Raw genomic sequence first — 23644 nt, 5'->3', positions numbered from 1 at the left:
AACAATTTTAAAATATCGAGTACGTGTTAAAATGATAAGATTTCATTGGGTTAAATAAAATGTGTTGTTAAAATTAATTTCGCCTGGTTCTTTTTACTTTCCAATGTGGCTGACTGGAAAACTTAAATTCACATAAACATGTCTGCTTTCCCTCCACTGTCTGTCTATCGTTCGTTCTACTTTCTGAAAAGTAAAATCCCGACGGGGTTACTCTCATTTCATTTTTAAAGTCATGTCACAGCATTTCGTTACCCTTTTTTTCCCTTCGTTTTGTTTTAAAGGAATACAGAGATTAGTTGTATTCAAAAAGAGCTGTAGGTTCGTAGTGGGGGAAGGAAAAAGAGAGAAAAAGCGAGACGCCCGAACAGGGACTTGAACCCTGGACCCTCAGATTAAAGTCTGATGCTCTATCAACTGAGCTATCCGGGCTCTTGTCGAAGAGCTGCTCTGCTACTTATATGAGCTGTGCGTCTACGGAAGTCCAGGCTCCTAGAGGCGGTAGGTAGTTGCACGCACGTGCGCAGCGGCTCTGGCGCCCAACCGGCAGGGAGCAGAAGGGGCCCCGCGGCTGCTGCCGGCGCTTTCCCGTCCTTCGTCTGGCACAGCACCGGCCGGTGTCTGGCCGCTGCGGGGGAAGGGCCGCGGAGGCGGGGCCGCTGCAGTAACGGCTCTGGCCGCGCGGGGCCGCTGCGGCGGCTGCGGGCCTCCCAGGCGGATCGCTCTCCCAGCAGGCGGGGTGACCCAGATGCCGCCGCCCTGACTGCCCCGGGCGGGCCCGGAGCGGAACGGATGCCACAGGGGACCTCCCGACGCCGTGAGCCCGGAGTCCGCTTTGGCCCCCTGATCCGCCCCATTCCAAGGGAGGGACCGAGATCGGACGTGCGGCGAACCGGCGACACAGAGGCCCGGGCGTAGGGACCGCGGCGCGCAGGGGAAGCGACAGGAAAGTTGTGCTCGGCTGACGCCGGTGCGGTGTGCACTCGGGGCGACTCACCTGCGTGAGTCGACAGTCATGTGTGGCTGATGCCGAGTACGGCTCACCTGTGCACAGTGATTCACGTGGATGATTCACAAGTAGGCAATGCGGGTGCCCTGGGCCCAGTCCCGGCTGAGAGAGGAGGAGAGGGTCTCGGGGCAAGTTGGGGAGTGGGCGGGCCGGGGCCCCAGGGTATCAGTCGGCGGGACAGTGTCCCAACCACACAGGTGTCACCTGCTCCTCCTCGTCTCCCTGTTGGCGTCTGGTCCCTCCCCTTCCCAGTGGGACTCTGGCGCTGATATCCATCTGGGTGAGCCCGGTCCTGCCAGCCAGAGAGACCGGCTGTGCCAGAGGTCAGCAAACAAGTATAAGGGGAGGAGAGAGAGCCCGCGGTGAGCAAGGACGGAGACCGGGAGCTCCGGGGAGGAGAGCGAGCCCGAGGGCACCCCACGGAGAGAACCCTGGGCCTTTCCTTCCAGGTGCCCCTGCCCCTGCCCCCAGACTCCGCGGCCCTGCAGCGCAACAGCTCGGCTCAGCCCCGCCCGCCGCTCCCCTCCTCCGAGGCGCTGCTTGCTGGAGTCATCGTTGCCGGGGACATCCCTCCCTCCCTCCCTCCCACCATGGCCGTGTACAGCGTGTGTGTGACCACCGGTCCCTACCTGATGGCGGGGACCCTGGACAACATCTCTGTCACCCTGCTGGGCACTTGCGGGGAGAGCCCCAAGCAGCGGCTGGATCGCTTGGGCAGGGACTTCGCCACTGGATCCGTGAGTACAGAGGGGAGGGGAGGGAGGGGCGACCTCTGAGGGTCGCGGCCAGCAGGGGACCCTGAAAGAGGGGAGGGGTCATTCCCCCAAGTCATTCGCCCAGCCTTGGGGGGGACTCGGGACTCCGACTCTGACCTCCTCACCATCCTGTCTTTCCTGGGGTGTGATAAACCCTACTCAGGCCGGGCTGTGAAGAAGGGGCCCTGGGCTGGGGGGAGGGTCAGGAGAATTTCACCTGCTCCCTGGCTCCTCCCATAACTGAAGGTGGGCTTTGGGCAAGTGGCTTGCCCTCTCTGAGTCCGGGTTTCCTCTTCTCCGGAGGGGATCTGCCTGCCTCCACCAGGACCCCAGGATTTTTGCTGGTGGCCTACACGAGGGTGTGGGAGCCAAGGAGGCTGGTGAGATCCAGAACCCTCTCTGCCCGCACCCGGTGTCTCTGTGGCTGCCACTGCTTGGACGAAGGGGGTGCCTTTTCCCAACTCGTACAAGGCACCGCGTGGCTTAATTATATGCCAGGACAGGTGGGGGCGTAGTATGCCCCTTGGAAGGTGGAAGGATGCCCCCCCCCACGGTTCCTGGCCTCTCACCTGCTTGCTTTTTGGTCCCCCCCCGCCCCCGCAGGTGCAGAAATACAAGGTGCGCTGCCCAGCCGAGCTGGGGGAGCTCTTGCTGCTGCGTCTGTACAAGGAACGCTATGCTTTCTTCCCCAAGGATTCTTGGTACTGCAGCTTCATTTGTGTCAAGGCCCCCGATGGCACCTGCACCCAGTTCCCCTGCTATCAGTGGATTGAGGGCTATTGCACCGTAGAGCTGCGACCAGGAACAGGTGGGCCAGAGGCAGGGGCTGGCCGCTGTCTGTTGGGATTAGGGTGGGCATGGGGCGCCTGGGTAGCTCAGACCCCACGGTTTGTGGGTTCAAGCCCCACGTCGGGCTCTGTGCCGACAGCTCGGAGCTTGGAGCCTGCTTCGGATTCTGCGTCTGCCTCTCTCTCTATCCCTCCCCTGATCCTGCTCTGTCTCTCTCTCCAAAGTAAATAAACATTAAAAAAAAAAAATGGAATGACGGGTGGGGTTTCACAAAGCCCAGGCCGTAGGGAACAGGGGTGAGTTTAGGGTATCTAGAACTCAGAACTCCCCAGTAAATGCTTTCTGAAAAAAGTGAGCCTTTAGAACCCTGAATTTCTGGGCAATATTCACACACAGTCTCCACACTCATACTTCTCCTAGACACACACACACACACACACACACACACACACACACACACACACAGAGTCCCTCTGTGCTTCCCCAGAGTGAATCCCTCTGGCGCCCACCGTGGGGTCAGACCACAGTCAACTGAGTCAACAGGTGTGGAAGGCCTGAATAATGAGCTGGAAAGGCCCTGGCAACTACTACTGGCTTTTCTGGCGTGGACGAAGTCCCTGTGGGTGCTGTTAGGATTCTTTCTTGCCTTTGCGGGGGGGGGGGGGGCTTCCAAGGATGCCCAGCTCGAGCTCCTTCAGGTTCTGGACCCCCAGATCTCCTGAGCTGTCTGAGATCACTGAGAGGCAAGACCAGGGCTGGTCCGGGTGTTAACGTGTTAGAGATGAGAGGTGATGTTCCGGGTCAAGATAAAGCGAGGGGTCTTTACTTACCCCCCTCCGCCCCCTAGTGGGTTCTTCATAGACGTCTAAATGCCCATCTATCGTCATAATACATCCATCTGCCCATCGCTTCCCCAAATATATCCGTTTATCAGTCATTTGTCAAGTGCATGTTCCATGCACGGCGTGGGGGCACACGCTAGATGCTGGGAACACAAAACACGACTGCCAGGTAATTTCTGCCCCCAAAGACTCTTGGGAAAGAGATAAACATACAGGCGATTAGGTTGATTGTTACAATTTCTGGGGGTGAGGTTGTCCTGAGTCCCTTCTGCTGATGAACACACAAGAACGTGGGGTATCCATGTTGCTGAGAGGGATTGGGTTCAAGGGTTAGGGGGTTCAGGCAAGCTTCGCTGGAGGAGGTGTTGTTTGAAAAGAGGCTCATAGGACGAGGGATTTTCATTCCCCACAGCCACAACTATTTGTCAGGACTCCCTGCCCCTCCTTCTGGATCACAGGAGACGGGAACTCCAGAGTCGACAGGAATGCTACCGGTGAGCCTGCCTAATTCGACTTCTTTCCCCCATCTTTACTGTCCCCTCTCAGCCTTAATCAGGCTACTACTCACTCTAACCTCAGATCCAATCAGGACCTTCATCTGAACCTCACATCAGTCTGAGGTTGACTCACACCAGTACCAACAATTCTCAGCGAATCCACACTCAACCCACAGATACCCTGGATGTCACCCAGATGTCAGACACGACCCTGGTATTGACCGGTCTCAGCCCAGCTTCAGCTCCCTGCCCCCCTTCTCCCCCACCCCAAAGCGGCCACGATCTCTATCTGAATGCAAACCCAGCTCCAAACCAGTCTGGACATTCACGTTGTCCCCAAATGCCTCTCTGACCCGCAGCCCAGTGACTTCAGGGAGGAAATTCCAATTCTTTGTCACCTACCCAGAAAGTGGGTGGTTTCTGGGAGTTTTAATTTAAAGTCACGTCTTTAAAATCTAAAGAAGGTTATGTTTATTCTCAGTCGGACCTCTGACCTCTTTCTTTCCCTTGGAAGCTGGAAGGTCTATGCCCCTGGCTTCCCTGGCATCATAGACGTCAGCAACTTCGAGGAGATGGAAACAGACAAGAAATTTGCCCTGACCAAGACGGCACCTTGCACAGACCAAGGGGACAGGTGACAGGGGAGCCCAGGCTTGGGAGGAAGGTGGAGGGCGTGACCTGAAGGTTGGGACGATGGGGCCCGGGCAGCCAGGAGAGAAGACAACTAGGGTTTAATCCAGGAGTCAGGACAGAAGGGGCAGAGGTGACCCCAAGGGTCTGGCGGGGAGGTGGCTTCAGGCCAGAGCGGAGGGGGCTGGGCAGGGGTCCAGAGCAAGGCAAGGGCAGAGGGAGGGAATTAAGGGGAGTGGGCTGTAGGTCCGTCTGACTGGTGTCTGTCTTTCTGCCCCCCCCCCCCAACAGCAGCGGGAATCAGTACCTGCCTGGCTTCCCCATGAAAATTGACTTCCCGTCCCTGCTGCACATGGACCCCAATATTCGCTACTCGGCCACCAAGACGGTCTCCCTGCTCTTCAACGCCATCCCTGCGTGAGGCCACTGCCCTCCCTGCACTCCTGCTCAGTCTGCCTTCTGCCTCCGCTCTTCCCGTGTCCTCCTGTCCGTGTCCCCCTCTGCACATCTCTGTCCCCATGTCTCCTCCCTATCCTCATCTCCCCCTCTCTGTCCTCATTCTACCCTCTGTCCCCATGTCCCCCTCTCTGTCCCTGTGACCCTATCTGTGTCCCTATGTCCCCTCTCTGTCCCTGTGTCCCCCTTTCTATCCTCATCTCCTCCCTCTGTCCCCATGTCCCCCTCCCTGTCCCTGTGTCTCTGTCTCTGTCCCATCTGCCCCCATGTGCCCCTGTCTTTGTGTCCCCCTCTCTGTCGCCATGTCCCCCTGTCTGTCCCTGTCTCCCTGTCTCTGTCCCCATATCCCCCTCCCTGTCCCTGTCTCCCTGTCTCTGTCCCCATATCCCCCTCCCTGTCCCTGTGTCCCTGTCTCTGTCCCATCTTCCCCCTCTCTGCCCCATGTCCCCCTCTCTGTCCTCGTGTCCCCCTCTCTGTCACCATGTCCCCCTCCCTGTCCCTGTCTCTGTCCTCATGTCCCCTCTCTGTCCCCATGTTCCCTCTCTGTCCCCATGTCCCCTTTCTGTGTCCATGCCCCCTCTCTGTCCCCATGTCCCCCTCTCTGTCCCCATCTCCCCCCTTTCTGTCCCCATGTCCCCTCTCTGTTCCCATGTCCCCCTCTCTGTCCCCGTGTTCCCCCCCATTCTCTTTCTCCCCATCACTTCCTGTTTTTCCTTTGTCATCACCCCTTTCTCAATTCCTCAAATCTAGGAAACTAACTGAGCACCTCCTCAGTGCAGAGCTCAGTCCCAGGCCCTGTTGGTGGGACCATGTTGAGTGGGGCAGGGAGGCCAGGCCCTGAAGTTTCAAGGAAGTGAAGTCAGACCATGTCATGTTCAGACCCCGGAACCAACACTTTCTAGCTGTGTAACCTTGATCTTCACTTAGCCTCTTAACACTTTCCTCATCTGTCAGATGACAGGAATACGCATACCTACCTCACAGGTTGGGGGGAGAGTAAGCAGGAGAACACCGGTACGAAACAGTCTCGGTGGATGTGACCGAGTAGTAGTATTAGGATGTGCTCTACGGCCACGAGGGGCTGTGTCCCCCGGGGGACATGTGGCACAGTTCATTAGGGATCGGAGGGGCCATTGGCAGCTCAAGTCAGCTTGAGGCTCTGAGTGTGATGTGGTGGAGGGGGGAGAGTGGACATTCCGGGCCAGAGGCGGCAGGGCTGAGTAGGGGCCGGCAGGTGCCTCCCGAGAAGGCAAGTGGGACTGAGCCGGCTTGGGCCACGGAGAGTAGAGCTGAGCAGGGAGTGGGGGGGCGGTTCTGGCAAAGCCAGGCTGGCCTGGAGGGAGGACGGACCGGTTCGGCTGGACATCTGTGCAGTAGAAGGTCCAGAAGAGTCCAGGGCAAGAGGCTGGATCCCCATCCTCGGGGCTCCTATGCTGACCGATTCTCTGGGAGCAGGACTAGTGGGAGGGGAGCAGAGGTGAGGTGAGAGTGAGCTCGGGAACGTCTGGAGACAGCTGCAGGTGGCTCAGGCCTCAGGGCAAGGATGTAGCAGGGTTGCTGGACGAGAGTCACCTGAGCTGGTCCCCGGATGGACGTGTGGGTCTGGACGAGGCGAGGGAAGGCCCCGGAGATCTGGGACAGCCCTGCGTGGGACTCAGAGACGGCCGTGGGCGGAGGGAGCTGGTGTTTGACAGCCGTGGGGGATTCATGGAGACGAGGGGCTGTGTCCGGGCTCCAGTGCGGGGCCGTGACAGGACACTCTGGAGGAGGGGTGCGCCAGGCCCTCGGAAAAGGAAGACCTTTTCTTTCTCCTTCATTGCCTCCTCACTCTCTGCTTTAACACCGAGCTCTCGCCTGCTTCCTCCCCTCTTCCGGGCCTTCCTGGGCAGGTGCTCAGCAAATGCTGTGGCCTGAGGGGCGGGCAGCTCAGCAGATACTCGGGAAGTTGTCCCTGGGGACGTCACAGATGCGCCTTTGCCCGCATCCTTCGTGGCATCTGAGCAGACTCACACAGCCGCCTTCCCCACCGCGCACGGCAAACCCACCTGTTGGGTGTCGCATTCCCTCCCGTTGGCCTTGACTCTGTTAGTGAGTGATTAAAATGAACCGATATGTCCACTGACGGAACCACCCAGGCGCCCCAAGCATTTTTTCCTGATTATAAAATAACACATGCTTGCTGTAAAAAATTCAAGCAGTGCGGGTGCCCACAAAGTGAAAAGTGCACGGCCCCCCCAGGCTGCAACCCTCGTTTACCAGTCTGGTGTAGAAAGCAAAGTTTCGCGAGGAAGGCCGTGGTGGGGAGGGACCGGCTGGTGGCAGGCTTCCGAGCCAGCCCTAGCAGCTGGGGCTTTGTCCTGTAGGCAGTCAGGGGTCAGTGAAGGTCTGCGACAAGATGGAAACTTGGAGAACAAGCCAAAACGCCAATGAAGACAACTCGTCTTGCAACACGTAGCCCCGTGCACCCCCTGTGCGTATCCATGTGGAGTCACCCTACGAAGCCCCAACTGGCCACTAGACTTCTCTCGCGCTCACACTGTTAGGCTCCTCTGCTCCGGGAATTGACCTTGTCTGGTCCCTCCAGGACTCTAGGCTGGGGGCACAGTGCCCCTGGCAGCCCCAGGCCCCACCTCGCTTCTCCTCCCCCCACCTCAGGTCCTTGGGCATGAAACTTCGAGGACTGCTGGACCGCAAGGGCTCCTGGAAGAAGCTGGATGACATCCGGAATATCTTCTGGTGTCACAAGACCGTCACTTCAGGTGTGCAGAGCCGGGCAGATGTCTGTCCCCTGCCCCTACCCCGTGCTCAGAACCCTCAGCCCCGTTCTGGGAAGGGGCCCTCCTCCAGCCGTTCCAGGGAGACTGTGGGGTCCCAGTGCGTGGGGCTCCTGGTTTCGTGAGTGGCAACCATCACAGAGGCCCCTTAGGAGCTCACGCCGTCTCCCCTTTCCCTGGGAGGGGACAGGAATAGGGGAGTGAGGACAGAGAGACACTCCACCTGCCTGGGAGAGGGTCAAGGGTCATTTAGGGAGTCCTAATCCTGACCAGGGGCACTGGCCTCTCTTCCCCTACTGCGACCATCGCGAGTTCTGTCACTGGGGCCGGGCTGGGATTCGGGTCTCTGCACCGCCACTCGGCTGGGCCAAGTCACTCCGTCTCTTTGACTCTCAGGGTCCTGCGTGAAATTATTTTCACCTGCCTCGCAGGGCTGCTGGGAGGGGAGCCTAAACCAAGGGAGCAAAGGACTGGGCACGGGGAGGATCTAGGGATGTGGCTTCCAGACCCAGTGGTCCCCTCTCTTGCCCCCTAGAGTATGTCACCGAGCACTGGTGTGAGGACCCGTTCTTTGGGTACCAGTATTTGAATGGTGTCAATCCCGTCATGCTCCGCTGCCTCTCCAGCCTGCCCAGCAAGCTGCCTGTCACCCATGACATGGTGGCCCCCTCGCTGGGTCCGGACACCTGCCTGCAGACAGAACTAGAGGTGGGTGATTTGTCGTCATGGATACAGGATGGGCGTGGCCGGTAAGGGCCGGACGGCTGGGGCCACCTCCAGTCTGCAGGCCTCATCCGCTGGGCAGCGCCGGCTTCGAATTGGTGCAAACGGAGGTGGGGGCCAGAGGGGCTCAGCCGTGCCTGGAAGCCTGAGATGGGGCCTGGTGAAGTGGTTTGAGCGAGCAGGACAGCCTGGAGGAGAAGGCCCTGCCCGTGGTCTGGGGCTTCCGAGATCCCCAGAGCTGAGGCCCAAAGAAAGCTATGTTAGGACAGGGGGAAGGCAGCGCAAGGAGACACAGGAGGAGCAATCACGGGGCAGTAGGAGCTCTGAGGGTCTGGGAGAAAATGATGGGCCAGTCTCTCTGCGGCAGCCAAGCCCTCGGGCATCCTCCAGGAGGCTGGAAACGTCGCAGTCAAGTCTGTGTGTGTTTATCTTGCTGTTGTTGGATACACTGACAGGGTCACTGAGTGGAGAGAGCAGGAGGGACCAGGCAGGGGCGTGGGGAGAGGATGCCAGCTTACACAGGTGGGAGGTTGTGCAACGCGGGACTCAGCTGGACCTCATTCCGGACATGCTGGGAAGGGTTGGGTATCTAACTCTGGACGTGAGCGCAAGCGCCAAGTATTACTGAGGCCCGAATCCGGGTGGGAGTGGGCGGAGAACAGAGAAGGCAGTGAAGCGCGGGTCGGGGGCCACTTGTGAGCCTCTGTGCGCCTTCCCCAGAGGGGGAATGTCTTCCTAGCGGACTACTGGATCCTGGAGGAGGCCCCCGTCCACTGCCTCAACGGCCGCCAGCAGTACGTGGCCGCCCCGCTCTGCCTGCTGTGGCTCAACCCGCAGGGGGCGCTGGTGCCCTTGGCCATCCAGGTGAGACCTCGGGCGGGCTTCGGGGGCGGTCTCAGGCGGCACGCCGGCAGCCTCGAGCCTCAACCCCCTTATTATTCTTGGACGCAGCTCAGCCAGAACCCCGGGCCCCAAAGCCCCATCTTTCTGCCCACTGACTCCTACTGGGACTGGCTGCTGGCCAAGACGTGGGTGCGCAACTCGGAGTTCCTGGTGCACGAGCACAACACGCACTTTTTGTGCACGCATTTGCTGTGCGAGGCCTTCTCCATGGCCACACTGCGCCAACTGCCGCTGTGCCATCCTGTCTACAAGGTCGGTGAGACCCCCGGGCCGGGCTAGAGGGGGCGGGCCAGCTCGGCCGGCTCCCCTGACCTTCGGCTCCTGCGCCCTCATCCCGCTCGCAGCTCCTGCTTCCCCACACTCGCTACACGCTGCAGGTGAACACCATCGCTCGAGCCACGCTGCTCAACCCCGACGGCCTGGTGGACCACGTGAGCCCTCCGACACCTGCCGTCCCCGTCTCTGAAGCTCCGCCCCGGGGGCGCTTTGCCCCGCCCACAAGCCTCTACGGCCTGCAATTCCATTCCACGGTCCCTGCCAGACCCTCCCCACAAGCCCGCCTGCCCCCCCCCCATTGGTTCCCTACTTGCCCCGCCCATAAGCCTCTACGGCCTCCAATCCCATTCTACGGTCCCTGCCAGATCCTTCCCACAAGCCACGCCCCGGCCCCTATTTGCCCCGCCCGCAAACCCTGTCCCCGCCCCCTCTGTCCCACCCACGGGCTCCGCACCTGCAGGCCCCTGGCTTCTTAGTTTCTGGAGGTGGGGGTGGCCGGCTCCCCTTTGACCACATCCTCCGCTGACCCTGCGCCGAGCTGGCCCTCTCGTCCCCGCCTCCCCGGCGTTAGTTACCACATACCTAAGGATTACCTCCCACGCACGTAGGAGGCCCCGCCAACCTCCGCAGCCCGCGCAGGCCCCTCGATGGGGGACCAAGGGCTCCTTGGTTAACTGAATAATTCCCCCCTGCTGAGTCACTAGCCTCCTCTTGCCCCCAGGCACTGGGGTGGGGTCTGGGCCGTCCCCAAGCCCAGCTGTCTTGTGTTGTCAGGTGACGTCTGGCGGGAGGCAAGGCCTCCTCTACCTCATAAGCACAGGTCTGGCCCACTTCACCTACACCGATTTCTGCCTTCCGGACAGCCTGCGGGCCCGCGGCGTCCTGACCATCCCCAACTACCATTACCGAGACGACGGCCTGAAGATCTGGGCGGCCATTCAGAGGTGCGGGGTGCGGGCCTGGGACCTTGCAGCCAGTCTGGCCTCACCAGGGCCTCCTGGCTCAGGGACAGGGTGGACGCCTGTACTCATGCGGGCTGGGGCGCTTGGGGCTGGAGGTGGTGGCTGTGTTTCAGGCCCCAGCACGGAGCACCCCAAGGGTGAGAGTTGGGGTTGGGGTCCTCAGTGAAATGACAGGTAGCTGTGGCCTGGGCAGAGCCTGGGCTGTGTATGAATGCGGGGGAGAAAGGAAAGGGCAGGGTGTCCAGAGGAATCAGGGCAGGTGAAGTGTAGGCTGGGACCCCAGGCTCTCTCGTCAGTGCACTGTCCCCCCAGACGCCTGTGTGGAAAGGAGGCCCCGAGTACCCATGACTCGGGAGTGCCCAAACTTGGGCCCTTGGGTTCCATCCGGATCTGGGGGTCCCCGCTGGACCCTGGTAGGCTCCCAGTGGGTGCTGGCTGTCTGGCTCTCCCCAGCCTCAGGGCACTGGGCCTTGGATTTCTGGCCAGCCTTGAGCCCAAGGTCAGGCCCGTAGCATTTGCCTGTCTTTTCTGCAGCTTTGTCTCAGAAATCGTGGGCTACTATTATCCTAGTGACGCATCTGTGCAGCGGGACACGGAGCTGCAGGCCTGGGTCGGCGAGATTTTTGCTCAGGCCTTCTTGGGCCGGGAAAGCTCAGGTATCTCCTCTCCATCCCCCAACCACAAGCTCCCAAGGACTCGGTGCCCTCCCTGGCCTCACCTGTTACTTAGTTCTTACTTATGGACCAGCCTCTGAAGTACATCCTGTGCTTTTTTTCCTGAGGCTTTTCCCCGCCTCTTTAAACAACAAATTTTATTTTTTTAATGTTTATTATTTTTGAGAGAGAGAGAGCGTGAGCGGGAGAGGGGCAGAGAGAGAGGGAGACAGAATCCGAAGCAGGCTCCTGGCTCTGAGCTGTCAGCACAGAGCCTGACGCGGGGCTCGAACCCACGGACCATGAGATCATGACCTGAGTTGAAGTCGGGCGCTCAACCCCCTGAGCCCCCCGGACGCCCCACTTTAAATCACGTGACATCTGCCGTGGCTGGATTGAAAACGAGGGACTAGCTGTTCTGCAGAATGTGTCGCCTTCCGAGTTAATCCAGTGGCTTCCTCGCGAGGTCATTCAGCTTGCTACTCTACTCGCTGTGTGTTCTGTCGATGGGAAGTAACATCTAAAGGTTAAATGTTGGGGCAAGAATATTTCTCAAGTGATGCTATGTTCCCCGCGTTGCGTCACACGGGGAGGCAAGTAGGGTCAGGTTGTCTCACTGTTAGTGATGCCGAGTGATTTCTGGGTTAAGGTGGTGACAAGGTCTCTTTGGGATATTTCAAGGATGACCCATCCCCTGCTTTGCAAGCCCACTGTTAATCCTGGGCTGGCCTGGTCCTGAATGCTCCTCCCCCAAAGGCAGTTTTTGTTTTGTTTTTCCTATTTGGGGCTGTTTCCTATTTGAGACCTGGGATGGGGGGAATCTAATTACTGTTGGTTGACTCCCCTATCTTACTTTATTATTATTTTTTAATTTTTTAATGTTTATTTTATTTTTGAGAGAGAGAGAGAGAGAGAGACAGACAGATAGGGTGCGAGCAGGGGAGAGGCAGAGAGAGAGGGAGACACAGAACCAGAAGCAGGCTCCAGGCTCTGAGCTGTCAGCACAGAGCCCGATGCGGGGCTCGAACTCATGAACTGTGAGATCATGACCTGAGCCGAAGTCGGATGCCTAACCGACTGAGCCACCCAGGCACCCCTATTATTATTACTATGTTTTAATGTTTATTTATTTCGAGAGAGAGAGAGCTCAAGCTGGGAGGGGGGCAGAGAGAGAGGGAGAAAGAGAGGGACAGCAAGAATCCAAAGCAGGTTCCACGCTCTCAGCACAGAGCCCAACACGGGGCTCAAACTCACAAACCGTGAGATCCTAACCTGAGTTGAAATCAAGAGTCGGAAGCCTGACCGACTGAGCCGCCCAGGCGCCCCTCTCCTATCTTACATTATTAAACCTGTCTCTGACTTAATACATCAGAGCATTCTTCAGCTTGACAAACACCTCTTCCGACAGTGCGAGCTAATCCCAGATTCCTGGTTTAAGGCAAGATGCACTGATCAATCAGCTTCGGTCAGTGTGACTTTTGCTTCCATATTTCAAGGGGAACAAATAAACACTAGGAGCTACAGAAAACTCCCCATAGCTCGTCTGACCTCCTTGCTGTTTAATCTCAGCCCTCCAGGTTAGAATATCCACCACCAAGAGAACCTGCAGAAAATTCCCACACGCCCCCCCCATCAGGTGCCCGGTCCTTCCCCCAAGCCTTGCCTGTTCGGCTGTACCAGCCTCTCTCTCTCTCTCTCTCTCCTGACTGTAAGCCTTGAAGTCATCTTTGGCTCATGTCCTCTCTGTCTTCCTGTCTCCCTAAACCCAGCTGGGTGTCCAATTCTTACTGTCCCCATCAATTCGTACTGTCACCACCCAGTCCCTGCATTATAGCAGCTGTCTCTTTGCAGGGCTCACCTTTCTCAGCCCCTTGCTGCTTGCCCGCCAGGCCTGAGGGGCCACCGCCCTGGTAATCCTCTGAAATTGTGCCCAGAAACCGCCTGGCCTGGCACATTCCTTCCCACCCTGCCTTCTTACCTTCTCAGGCATTCACTACACTCAACCGATAATTACTGGGCTCTTCATATTAAGTATTGTTCTAGGTGCTGGGGTTTGGCGGTGAGCACGACAGACAGAAATCCTGGCCTTCATGGAGCTTAACATTCTAGTGGGGAGACTCTGATAATAAATAAATATGTTCGGTGGTTGGTTACGAGCCCCCGGAAACGTGAAGACGCGTGTTGAGGAAGGGGGTGGTTTCGGATAGGTGGTCAGGGAAGATCTCTCTGAGGAGGTGATGTTTGACTAAGGAAGTGAGGGAGATAGTTCGGTGGATAACTGGCCTAAGACTATACAGGCAGAGGTATAGCAAGTGCAAAGGCCCTGAGGCAGATGCGTGAGGGCAGGTTTGCAGAATATCAGGAAGGCCTGCGTGGCTGAGTAGAGAAGGTGAGAGAGAAAACAGGAAGGAAGGAAATAAAGCCCGAGAGGGAGCGAGGGCCAGATCAAGCAGGGCAGTGGTAAGGTGAGTGGGGTGGGAGGCCCATAGCGGGTTTTAGCAAGGGGCGCCATGATCAGATTTACGGTTCTAAAAGACCAGATTGGCCTCTGGGAGTATTTGCTGATCCGAGGTAAAAAGAGGAAGGAGTGGAAAGATTTCGGCCTGAGCAGCTGTATAAAGATACCAGAATGATGGGGCGCCAGGGTGGCTCAGTCGGTTAAGCGTCCGACTTCAGCTCAGGTCACGATCTCGTGGTCCGTGAGTTCGAGCCCTGCGTCGGGCTCTGGGCTGATGGCTTGGAACCTGCTTCCAATTCTGTGTCTCCCTCTCTCTCTGCCCCTCCCCCGTTCATGCTCTGCCTCTCTCTCTCTCTCTCTCAAAAATAAATAAACGTTAAAAAAAGAATAAATAAAGATACCAGAATGAGACCCCTGGGGGAGGGCCAGGCTTGGGGAGTATGTGGGGTAGGGGCGTCAAGCGTCAGGTTTTGCGGATGTTGTTGGAGAGGCCTCGTAGACACCCAAGTCAGAGCGTCAGGTAGCGGCTGGCGATTTATGCCCACGGCTACGCCAAGTTCGGGGTCCAGGCGGAGCCGGAGGCGTGAATTTGGAGGTCACCGGCCAGTGGGAAGCGGTTAAAGCCATTGATTTGCGCGAGATCAGTGAGCAGTGACGTACAGGGAGAAGAGGGCTCACATCGTGCCCTCCTCTGTCATCTTTTTTTCTGTTCAAAGCTCATCCACTCTTCCAACTCAAGGGGGCCCCTTCTCTTCCCCCAGGGAAGTCTCCCCTAAGTGCCTTAGCTTCAGTGCCTCTTTCTCCCTGCCTTCGCTTTCCCCAAAGAGCCAAGCCCGGGCCCCCCACGCCCCCCACCTCTGCTTCTATCACTGCGAGCTTCTGAGTGACACTCTGGTCATCTGTTTCTGTCACTAAGCCCCACAGTGGATGATCCCTTACTGGGTGCTTGGACAAATCTTGGTGAATTGGGGAGAATTTGAACATTAAGTGCTATGAGGGGCTGTGGATAGAAGTGCCTTGGCAGTCACGGAGCGGAGGCACCTTGACTGTCAGCTTGAACTTGGCTCCTCCAGTGTGAGCTGTGCTGGCTGGGCGTTTTCTGGTCTGATCCCAGCACCCAGCTCCTATCCTGACCCCCTTTAGAGACCGCAAGCCTTGGTGATGACCATCCCTAACCTCAGCCCAACCCTAATCTTAGTCAGAAGACAACAGTGGCCAAATGTTCAGCTCTCGTGTCCTCACTCGCCCCTTGGGGTGAGCCCCGGCCCCGAGCTGCCCCTGGGAAGCCCATGCCCTCCCTCTACACCCTCTCCCCTTCCTCCTGCACCCAGGCTTCCCGCAAAGGCTGTGCACTCCGGGAGAGCTGGTGAAGTTCCTTACTGCCATCATCTTCAACTGCTCGGCCCAGCATGCCGCGGTCAACAGTGGGCAGGTGAGGCTGCAGGGGGCAGGCCTGGGTGGGGCGGGGACGGGGCTATGCAAGGTTGGGCTCAACGATGGACGTGAGGCCAGAGTTGGGGTTGAGAGTGTGGGTGTGTCAGGGTTGGGGTGGGTTTACGATCGGGGCTGAGGCTGGTGGTGAGCGGGTGGAGTGGGTCCAAAGTTGTGGTGGTGACTCCAGTTGGTGTTGTGTAGGAAGTAGAACTTATGGGGCCCCATCATGGCAGGGACGCAGCCGGGTGGAGTATCAGGTCACTCTGGGTGGCATGCCAGCCCAAGGCCCTTTGCTGGGGTTACCTCCTCTCTGGGTCCTGCTCCTTCCTTGGTGATTCACTCTACCCAGTCGTGGAACATCGGATGGGGAGTGACAAGGGGTGAGCCTCCTACCCCACTTCTGGAACTTTCTACCCTATACTCCTCCCTGTCTTCCCTTTCCACCATCCTCTCATTTCCCAACTGTGGGAACTGGGATGATGAAGGAGCTGGTTCCCTGCTCTGCCCAGCTGACTCAACTGGGGCGGGGTCCCTACAGCATGACTTTGGGGCCTGGATGCCCAATACCCCATCATCGATGAGGCAGCCCCCACCCCAGACCAAGGGGACCGCCACCCTGGAGAGTTATCTAGACACCCTCCCAGAAGTGAACGTCACCTGTAACAACCTTCTCCTCTTCTGGTTGGTCAGCCAGGAGCCCAAGGACCAGGTGTGTATGGAGGATGGGGTGGAGTGGGGGTGGGGTAGAAGTGGGGGGCTTACAGGGCCTGGGCAGTGGCAATGGTTTCCAGGGGGGATTGGGGACTGAGTGCTGCCATTCATGTCCACTGCTGAGCTGTCTTGGGTTCCTCAGTTTCTTTAGGAAGTGATAGTTGATCCCCAAAGACATACATTGAAGCAAATACCAGTTTAGTGGCTAGGGCATAACGTCCATTGAATTCACCAGTTTACCAATCCATCCACCCATCTGTTCATCCATCCACCCATCCATCCACCCATCCATCCACCCATCCATCCATCCATCCATCCATCCATCCATCCACCCACTCACTCATCCATCCATCCATCCATCCATCCATCCACTCAGCCAACCATCCATCCATCCATCCATCCATCAACCATTCATCCATTAACCCCTCATCCATTCATCCAAACATTGAACACACGTTATTTTGGATACCTCCCACATGTCAACATGACACTGGGGACCAGGCATAGGAAGCTGAGTGAGACTTCCCTGCCTTCAAGAATCCTGTGGCCTAGTTGAGGAGACACACAGGGAAGCGGACAAGGGCACAACAGCGTCGTCAGAATCATTTATGCATGAACATGTACTTCTTGAGCATTTGTTATGTGTCAGATGTTGGTGGGCAGATACAAACCCTATCCTCATGAGCTTAGTCTCGTGATAGAGGTGAGAATGGGGACTTGTGGAACCTGACCGAGTGTGGGCGAACCCCAGAAGGCTTCTTGGAGGAAGTGACATCTAAGCTAAAACCTGCAGGACAAGTAGGAGCTTGACAGGCAAAGGAAGGGCAGGGTTAGCTGGCAGGCAGGAGGAAAGGCACAACCAAGTGAAAAGAAGTGAAGGTCAGTCCATTGGGGTGTTGGTGCGACTGCAAACGGTTTGGTGCGGGCACAGCGTTCATTCAGAGCACGATGGGGAAGCCACTGAAGAACATTAAGCCAGGGGTGACATGGCTAAATTTGTGTTTCAGCAAGAGCGCCTTCCTGGCAGTGTGGATGGCTGGGAGGGGCAGCTTTGGAGGCAGGAACCTGGCTTGGCCAGGGGAACAGCCCTTTGATCACCAGTTACCATCATTTTCATTCACATATTGGGGCACTGGCCCTGCCTCTGCCCCCCTGGTCTTGTCCACAAGCCCTCTGACGTCTGGGGAATATCCTTATTTCTCGTGCTTGGCTCCGTTTGGTGCAGAGGTGCTATCAGAGCTTGAGGACGCCAGGGACGAGTACCTGGGTCCTGCTCCTTCCTGGTTCCGTTTGCCAAGGACTCGGAGACATTCGTTTTTGTTGTTAGAAAGGAAAAACTCTGGGGTTTTTGTTCTACTCACACAATACTCTGTTCCCATTCTCAGTACTCTCACTCAGTACTTCTGGCCACTAAATGTGTGTGTGTGTGGGGGGGTGTTCCCACATCACATGATTCTCCGACACCAGCTGGGTGTCAGGTAATTTAAACGTTTATTTCTTTTTGAGAGAGAGAGGGAGGTGGGGGAGGGGCAGAGAGAGAGGGAGACGCAGAACCCGAAGCGGGCTCCAGGCTCCGAGCTGTGAGCACAGAGCCCACTTCGGGGTTCGAACCCATGAACCGCGAGATCATGACCTGAGCCGAAGTCTGACGCTCAACTGACCGGGCCACCCAAGCGCCCCTCTGTGTTCTGCTTTTTTGGACAGCTCCACTATAGTTCCAGAACTTAGATGTCAATCTGATAGATAAGACATAAAACGGACTCTTTGAAGAGACTAGTAAGATAAACCAGGGACAATCCTAATCATGAGAAATAAGAGGGGACATAGACGTACAGCATTAGGAACGGAAAGGCATACAGCCACCAGTTAAGAAAATGGGACCAATGCCAAGAAAGCACTGCCTCCAGTTTTATGCAGACACATTTGAAAGAGATGATTTTCTAGGAAAACAATAACAAGAACGCCAGAAGAGGTGAAAACCATGACCATACATGGAGAAGGTGTAAAAGGTCGGATCCCCCTCCTTTCAAAGGGAGATTCTGGTAAGCTTTCAAGGAGCAAGTAATTCCTAAATCGTTCAAGCTGCTTGAAGGTACAGAAAAGAAAGCGGAAGCTTCCCAAATCTTTTTGCTGGGAAGCTGGATGCCGGCACCAGGCAGAGGTGGTGACTTTAAGAAGGGAAGTGGGGGGCTCCTGGGGGGCTCAGTCGGTTAAGCGTCCGACTTCGGCTCAGGTCATGATCTCACGGTCCGTGAGTTCAAGCCCCGCGTCGGGCTCTGTGCTGACAGCACAGAGCCTGGAGCCTGTTTCCGATTCTGTGTCTCCCTCTCTCTGACCCTCCCCTGTTCGTGGTCTGTCTCTCTCTGTCTCAAAAATAAATAAATGTTAAAAAAAATTAAAAAAAAAAAAAGAAGGGAAGTGGGTCTCAAGGGGGAAAGTTCCAGCCTCAGATCCTCGTTTCCCACCTATGTGACCCTGGGTGTGTAATTGGGCCTCTCTAAGCCTCAATTTCTTCATCTGTAAGGTGGGAATGATAAGAGCGCCTGTCTTACAGGATTGTTGTGCCGTCCTGACACTCCATATCAAGTGCTTGCAACACGTTAACTGTAATTAAGAAAATAAAATGATAAACTTGCTCTACTCAGCTGCAACCATCTTGGAAATATATCATTAGCCGGTGAAGGCCACTACTAAATAGTAAAACAAATCATACACCATGAGGAAGTCTAGTTTATTCTAGAAATGAAAGGCCGATTCAACCTTATGCAATCTGACGGTGTGATTTATTACATCGGTAAAGAAACACACCGTATAATCATCTGGATATATGAAAGAAGGCTTTGATAAGCGTGAATAGTCATTGCTGATAAAAACTCAGTGTAAGGTGAAACTCCCAAGCTGAGTTTTGAGAAAAAGCGTCTTTCGGAGGGGCGCCTGGGTGGCTCAGTCGGTGAAGCGTCCGACTCTTGGTTTGGGATCCTCTCTCTCTCCCTGTCTCTCTGCCCCACCCCTCTGCTTGCACTCGATCTCTCTCTCTCTCTCTCTCTCAAAATAAATATTAAAAAAAAGTATATTTCAGAAAACACTGCATTTATGGTGAGGCAGCAGAGATCTCCTTAGAAAGTCAGGCACGACAAAGTTAAATGCGCCGTGACCACTGTCCTGGGAGGCCCGGTTGGAGGTCCCCGTCAGGGCAGTCAAACCAGACCGAGGATTTGTAAACATCAGGATTATTGGCAATAGTTGTATTGTATGAAGGTTCTATTGGACGGGAGGCGCACGCTGGTTAGAAGGCCGGGCGCCCCCGGGAACTGCGGAGGTGAGCCGACCGTGTGGTCTGGTCACAGAGACAGGGGCCATCCCCTGCTGCCACAGGCTGGCGCTCGCTGTAGTTCACCGCGATATTTCCCGATTGTGGTTGGCCACCCTGTAAAGCGTGACGGCGTGTGGCAATGGCGTGGGAATGACTGGCAAGGTGCCTCAGAATGGGGGTGTCTTTAGGAGCTGCATTTTGAATTGAATCGGGGAGGCGACAGGTGTATTCTTGGCCATGGCTGCCGGAGCGTGCTTATGTGGATTTCATAACATGTTAACACGTTATGTTGATTTGTGTTAAGGATGTGGTTGTGCTCTTTTAGTTCACAGAACAGTGGGCCGGGCGTTGGAAGGAGCCTTTATTATTTAAAAAAAATTTTAATGTGTATTTATTTTTGAGAGAGACAGAGACAGAGTGCGAGTGGGGGAAGGGCAGACAGAGAGGGAGACGCAGAATCCGAAGCAGGCTCCCCACTCTGAGCTGCCAGCATCGAGCCCAAGGCAGGGCTCAAACCCACGGACTGTGAGATCATGACCTGAGCCGAAGTCGGACGCTTAACTAGCTGAGCCACCCAGGCGCCCCTGGAAGGGACCTTTAAAAAGATATTCTAGAACAATCCATCCCCCCCTTCCAGGTGCAGAAACAGTCTCCGAGTGACAGGCAGAGGGTTACCAGCAGAGGGAGCCCTAACCTTAGGCTCCCAGCACTCCCAGGTCCCACACTCCCCGGGTGTTGCAGGTGTTGTGGGGGTGTGGGGGGTGGGGGTGGGGGAGGCTGCTCCAAGCAGGTTGTCTGGAGGGGTGGTCTGCGGGTTTGCTTTGCAGTAGCCAGGGCCGGGTCATGCCCTTAGAAGCCACCTTAACTATATATTGGCAAACCCTCCATTCTTCGTCCCGTCCTGAACATCATCCTGACCGCCACCCGATTTTCTCCCAGCGGCCCCTGGGCACCTATCCGGATCAGCACTTCACCGAGGAGGCCCCTCGGCGGAGCATCGCGGCCTTCCAGAACCGCCTGGCCCAGATTTCGCAGCAGATCCGGGAGCGGAACCAAGGCCTGGTGCTGCCCTATGCCTACCTGGACCCTCCCGTCATTGAGAACAGCGTCTCCATTTAACCCCTCCTCCTTTCCTCCCTACGAGAAAGGCTCAAGCATGAGGACGTGAGGAGGGCGTCCAGGGCCAGAAGCCGCTGGCTAACGTCAAACGCACAATAGGCCCTTCACGAGGGGGAACCCCGTCACCCTTTGCTCTACTTGGGACAGCCTCTTACTTCCCTCTCCTGTGAAAACCTACCTCCTCCCACCAGGAACCCCATAGGGACACTGAGCTCTCTTTCCAGTCCTGCCCCCTCCCCAAACTCCCGCTCTTACCTTGGCTCTTCGTTTCCACTCTCCTCCGGACCTAGGGCCCACCAATCTAACTTCCCTCTCTGGAAAAGCCTGGAAACTGGGCAAGAAAGGGTATGTGTCCTGAGTCTGCCATGTGGTCCCCTTTGATGGAGCATCTTTAAGGGGAGGGTTAGAATTAGACCCAACTTGGGGCGCCTGGGTGGTTCAATCAGTTAAGCTTCAGACTCTTGATTTTGGCTCCAGTCATGATATGGTTCGTGAGTTCAAGCCCCGCATTGGGCTCTGTGCTGACAGCACACAGCCTGCTTGGGATTCTCTCTCTCCCTCTCTCTCTGCCCCCCCCCCTTCTCAAAATAAATAAACATTAAAAAAAAAAAAAAAGAATTAGACCTAACCTCTAGCTCTTCTCCGGGCTAGCTCCCTGGCCTGGATATGTGTGTGTGTGTGTGTGTGTGGGGGGTCCCTCCCCAGCTCTTGTCCTCACCCCACAATCCTACTCTACCCTCCTTCCTTTTTTTTCTGTCCTTGAACCCAGTGAATTCAATAAAACCCAACAGATTTGGTTCCCATTTCATTGTTGTTTTTGGCACATGCACGTGCGTGCGTGTGTGCGTGCGTGCGGCTGGGGTAGCAGGGGATGGGAGGAGGAAGGGGGCTGCGGTGAGTCCCTGGGTCATCTGTTCTGGAGACAGGGAGCCTCCCGGCTCAAGTCAGCCCCTAGCCAGGCCCCACGTTCCTGCTGTCACCTCCCAGAGAGTGTCACCCATTCGGAGGTGAAGGAATTTCCATTCAAAGGGCTGATAGGAAAAAAGTCGGTATTTTGCAAAGCCTAGGAAGCCAGCTGCTGGGTGTGCCCCTGGGAGCGGTCACCCGTCTGGACACAGGGAAGACTGGGTCTCCAGCCCTCTGCGGGTGGGTGGGGTCACGATGAGCTCCGCAGGGAGGCGGCTCACCTCTGGCCCGGAGCATTTAGTCCTGGCCCTGCCCCTCCAAGGCTGGCGCCTCTCTGCCTCTGCTGTTCTAGACGCCGATCCCGCCAGCTCCGGTCTCTGCGGGAGCAGGACAGAGCCTCCTGAGGGCCAGGGCTGGACGTGGAGCGGAGCGAGAGAGAACTTTGCACTGGGTCCCGCCGCGGAGATTTCGGGATTGGCTGTCACTGCAGCATAATCAAACCCATCCCGACATAGGTGGTCATCTGGGAAGGCTGATGTTCTCCCGTCCAGCCCTGAAGCTCCTAAAATTAGATCTGTGTTGGGGTGCGGTTAAGCGTCCGATTCTTGGTTTCGGTTCAGGGCATGATCTCCCCGTTCGTGGGTTCGAGCCCCGCGTCGGGCTCTGTGCTGACAGCTCGGAGCCTGGAGCCTGCTTGGGATTCTCTGTCTCTCCCTGTCTCTCTGTCCCTCCCCTGCTCTCTCTCTCTCTCTCTCTCAAAGTAAATAAAAAAATTAGGGATCTCCCTCAGGTCAGTCATCCATATCTTCTCTCTCCACGGCCCCCGACGCCTTCCCTGTACCCCGTGTCCCTTGACTTCAGATCCAGATCCAGCCCCCTTACCCCCTCTGCCTCTAGAGGCAAATTCTGTGTCTGACCAAACCCTGGTCACAGCCTCTCTGTGGCCAGAGTCCCAGTGTCTTCGGACAGGGTAACTGTTCCTCCAACCCTATAGTGCCGGTGGTAGGGGAATCAATCCCACGGCTTTACTGTCACAGTAACTGGGGACCCATCGGGAGAGTCGCCTGGGCGAGGGCTTTGCTAGGCCGCTGAGTCTCCCAGGCCCCACTGCAGACCAACGCCCGTGTTCGTTCCCCCGCTGAGTGGCCGCCTTGGCCTTGGCTGCCAGAAAGAGCTTGCTGTACAGACGCAGCTCCGTGAGAAGCTCAGGACCGAACGCGTCTCCTGAACTGCCATCCCGGGGCCCCCGGGGGAGGAAAGCACACCAGCCTCTTCTCCCAGCCTCATTCCTCCGCTGTGTGGAAATTCTAGAGCAGCCGCTGTCCCACAGACCCAGAGAAAAACACTGCCCGTCCTTTTCCTTGTCAGGCCCGAGGAATCTTCTCCCTGTTCAACCAAACTCCTTCTCCCTTCGTGAACTGGGCGGGTGAGAGGGGACGAGGGTTGGGGGCAGGAAGGGGGTCGGGTTTTCCCTTCCTGTGCCCGTGATCCTCAGAGAAGAGGGTCCCCGTGTGCCATCGTGCATGAGGAGGTGTGTTCGGGGATATCTCGCTGGCGGGTTCCAACCGAAGAATTTAGCCCAAATCCCCAGATTTTGTTCACCTTCGAACAAGGTCGGAGGACTAAGAACTACCCCGAGGCAGCCCTTTGTGGCCGGGACTGTGGCAGAGGCTGGACGGTCAGGCCCCTTAAACCTGGGCTTTGACTTCGGACCACAGGAAGCCTGCCATGGTGTGAGACCACGCGCAGGCTCTTGCTTTCGGCTCAGGTCACGATCTCACGGTTTGTGAGTTCGAGCCCCACCGCGGGCTGTGCGCTGACAGAGCGGTGGGGCTCTCTCTCCACCCCCCCCCCACCTCTCTCTCTCTGTCCCTCCCCTGCTCACGCTGCCTCTGTTTCTCTTAAAATAAATAAATAAACTTAAAAAAAAAAACCACTCAGGCAGCCTGTCCCTCCAGATAGCCAGACAATCCTTGGCGGGCACCAAGTTAGCATTGGAAGGCATGCCGTGCTAAAAATGCCCCCAAGCCGGAGAGGGAGGGACAGAGGCGGATCACTGGAATCTGGTTTCCCAGAAAGCCAGCTTGGAGGAAAATTTATTGGGGAGACAAACCCGGCGGCACATAGGATTCTGCTCGGGCTCTGGGAAACTCGGGGGACAGGCTGCGGGAGAGAGGCTGGAGGCTATCAGATAGGGGGCTTCTCCAGCCTGCATGCTGAACCCCTATTTTGGTCTGGAAGGAGACTGGTGTTGTGGGACGCACACCAGCCTCTCTTCCCAGTTGGCCTTGAGCCAGTGCCTCAACCTCGGCGGCCCAAATGTCTCAGATAAACGGGAGGGACAAGAAGACCTGGAAAGTCCCTTCCAGGGTTGACATTCCAGGATCTGCTTGCCTCACGGCTCCTGTGTCCCTAGACACTGTTCGGGATTTCCAGG

General features: G+C 56.8%; 1 protein-coding gene across 1 annotated transcript; it reads left to right on the top strand.

Annotated features, from left to right (window-relative positions):
* Positions 1-1488: 1488 nt before the first annotated feature.
* ALOXE3 (arachidonate lipoxygenase 3) lies at positions 1489-20766 on the top strand. The gene is made up of 15 exons (XM_032591111.1): positions 1489-1743; positions 2365-2569; positions 3805-3886; positions 4404-4523; positions 4811-4936; positions 7631-7734; positions 8285-8457; positions 9193-9336; positions 9424-9627; positions 9720-9806; positions 10426-10595; positions 11148-11269; positions 15056-15156; positions 15697-15867; positions 20122-20766. The coding sequence occupies exons 1-15, from the start codon at positions 1597-1599 to the stop codon at positions 20299-20301; spliced, it is 2136 nt and encodes a 711-aa protein (XP_032447002.1). The 5' UTR covers positions 1489-1596; the 3' UTR covers positions 20302-20766.
* Positions 20767-23644: the final 2878 nt, after the last annotated feature.

This window comes from Lynx canadensis, chromosome E1 (assembly GCF_007474595.2).
Source record: "Lynx canadensis isolate LIC74 chromosome E1, mLynCan4.pri.v2, whole genome shotgun sequence".
In the NCBI taxonomy this organism is placed as follows: domain Eukaryota; kingdom Metazoa; phylum Chordata; class Mammalia; order Carnivora; family Felidae; genus Lynx; species Lynx canadensis.
This window is presented reverse-complemented; position numbering and strand designations above follow the sequence as displayed.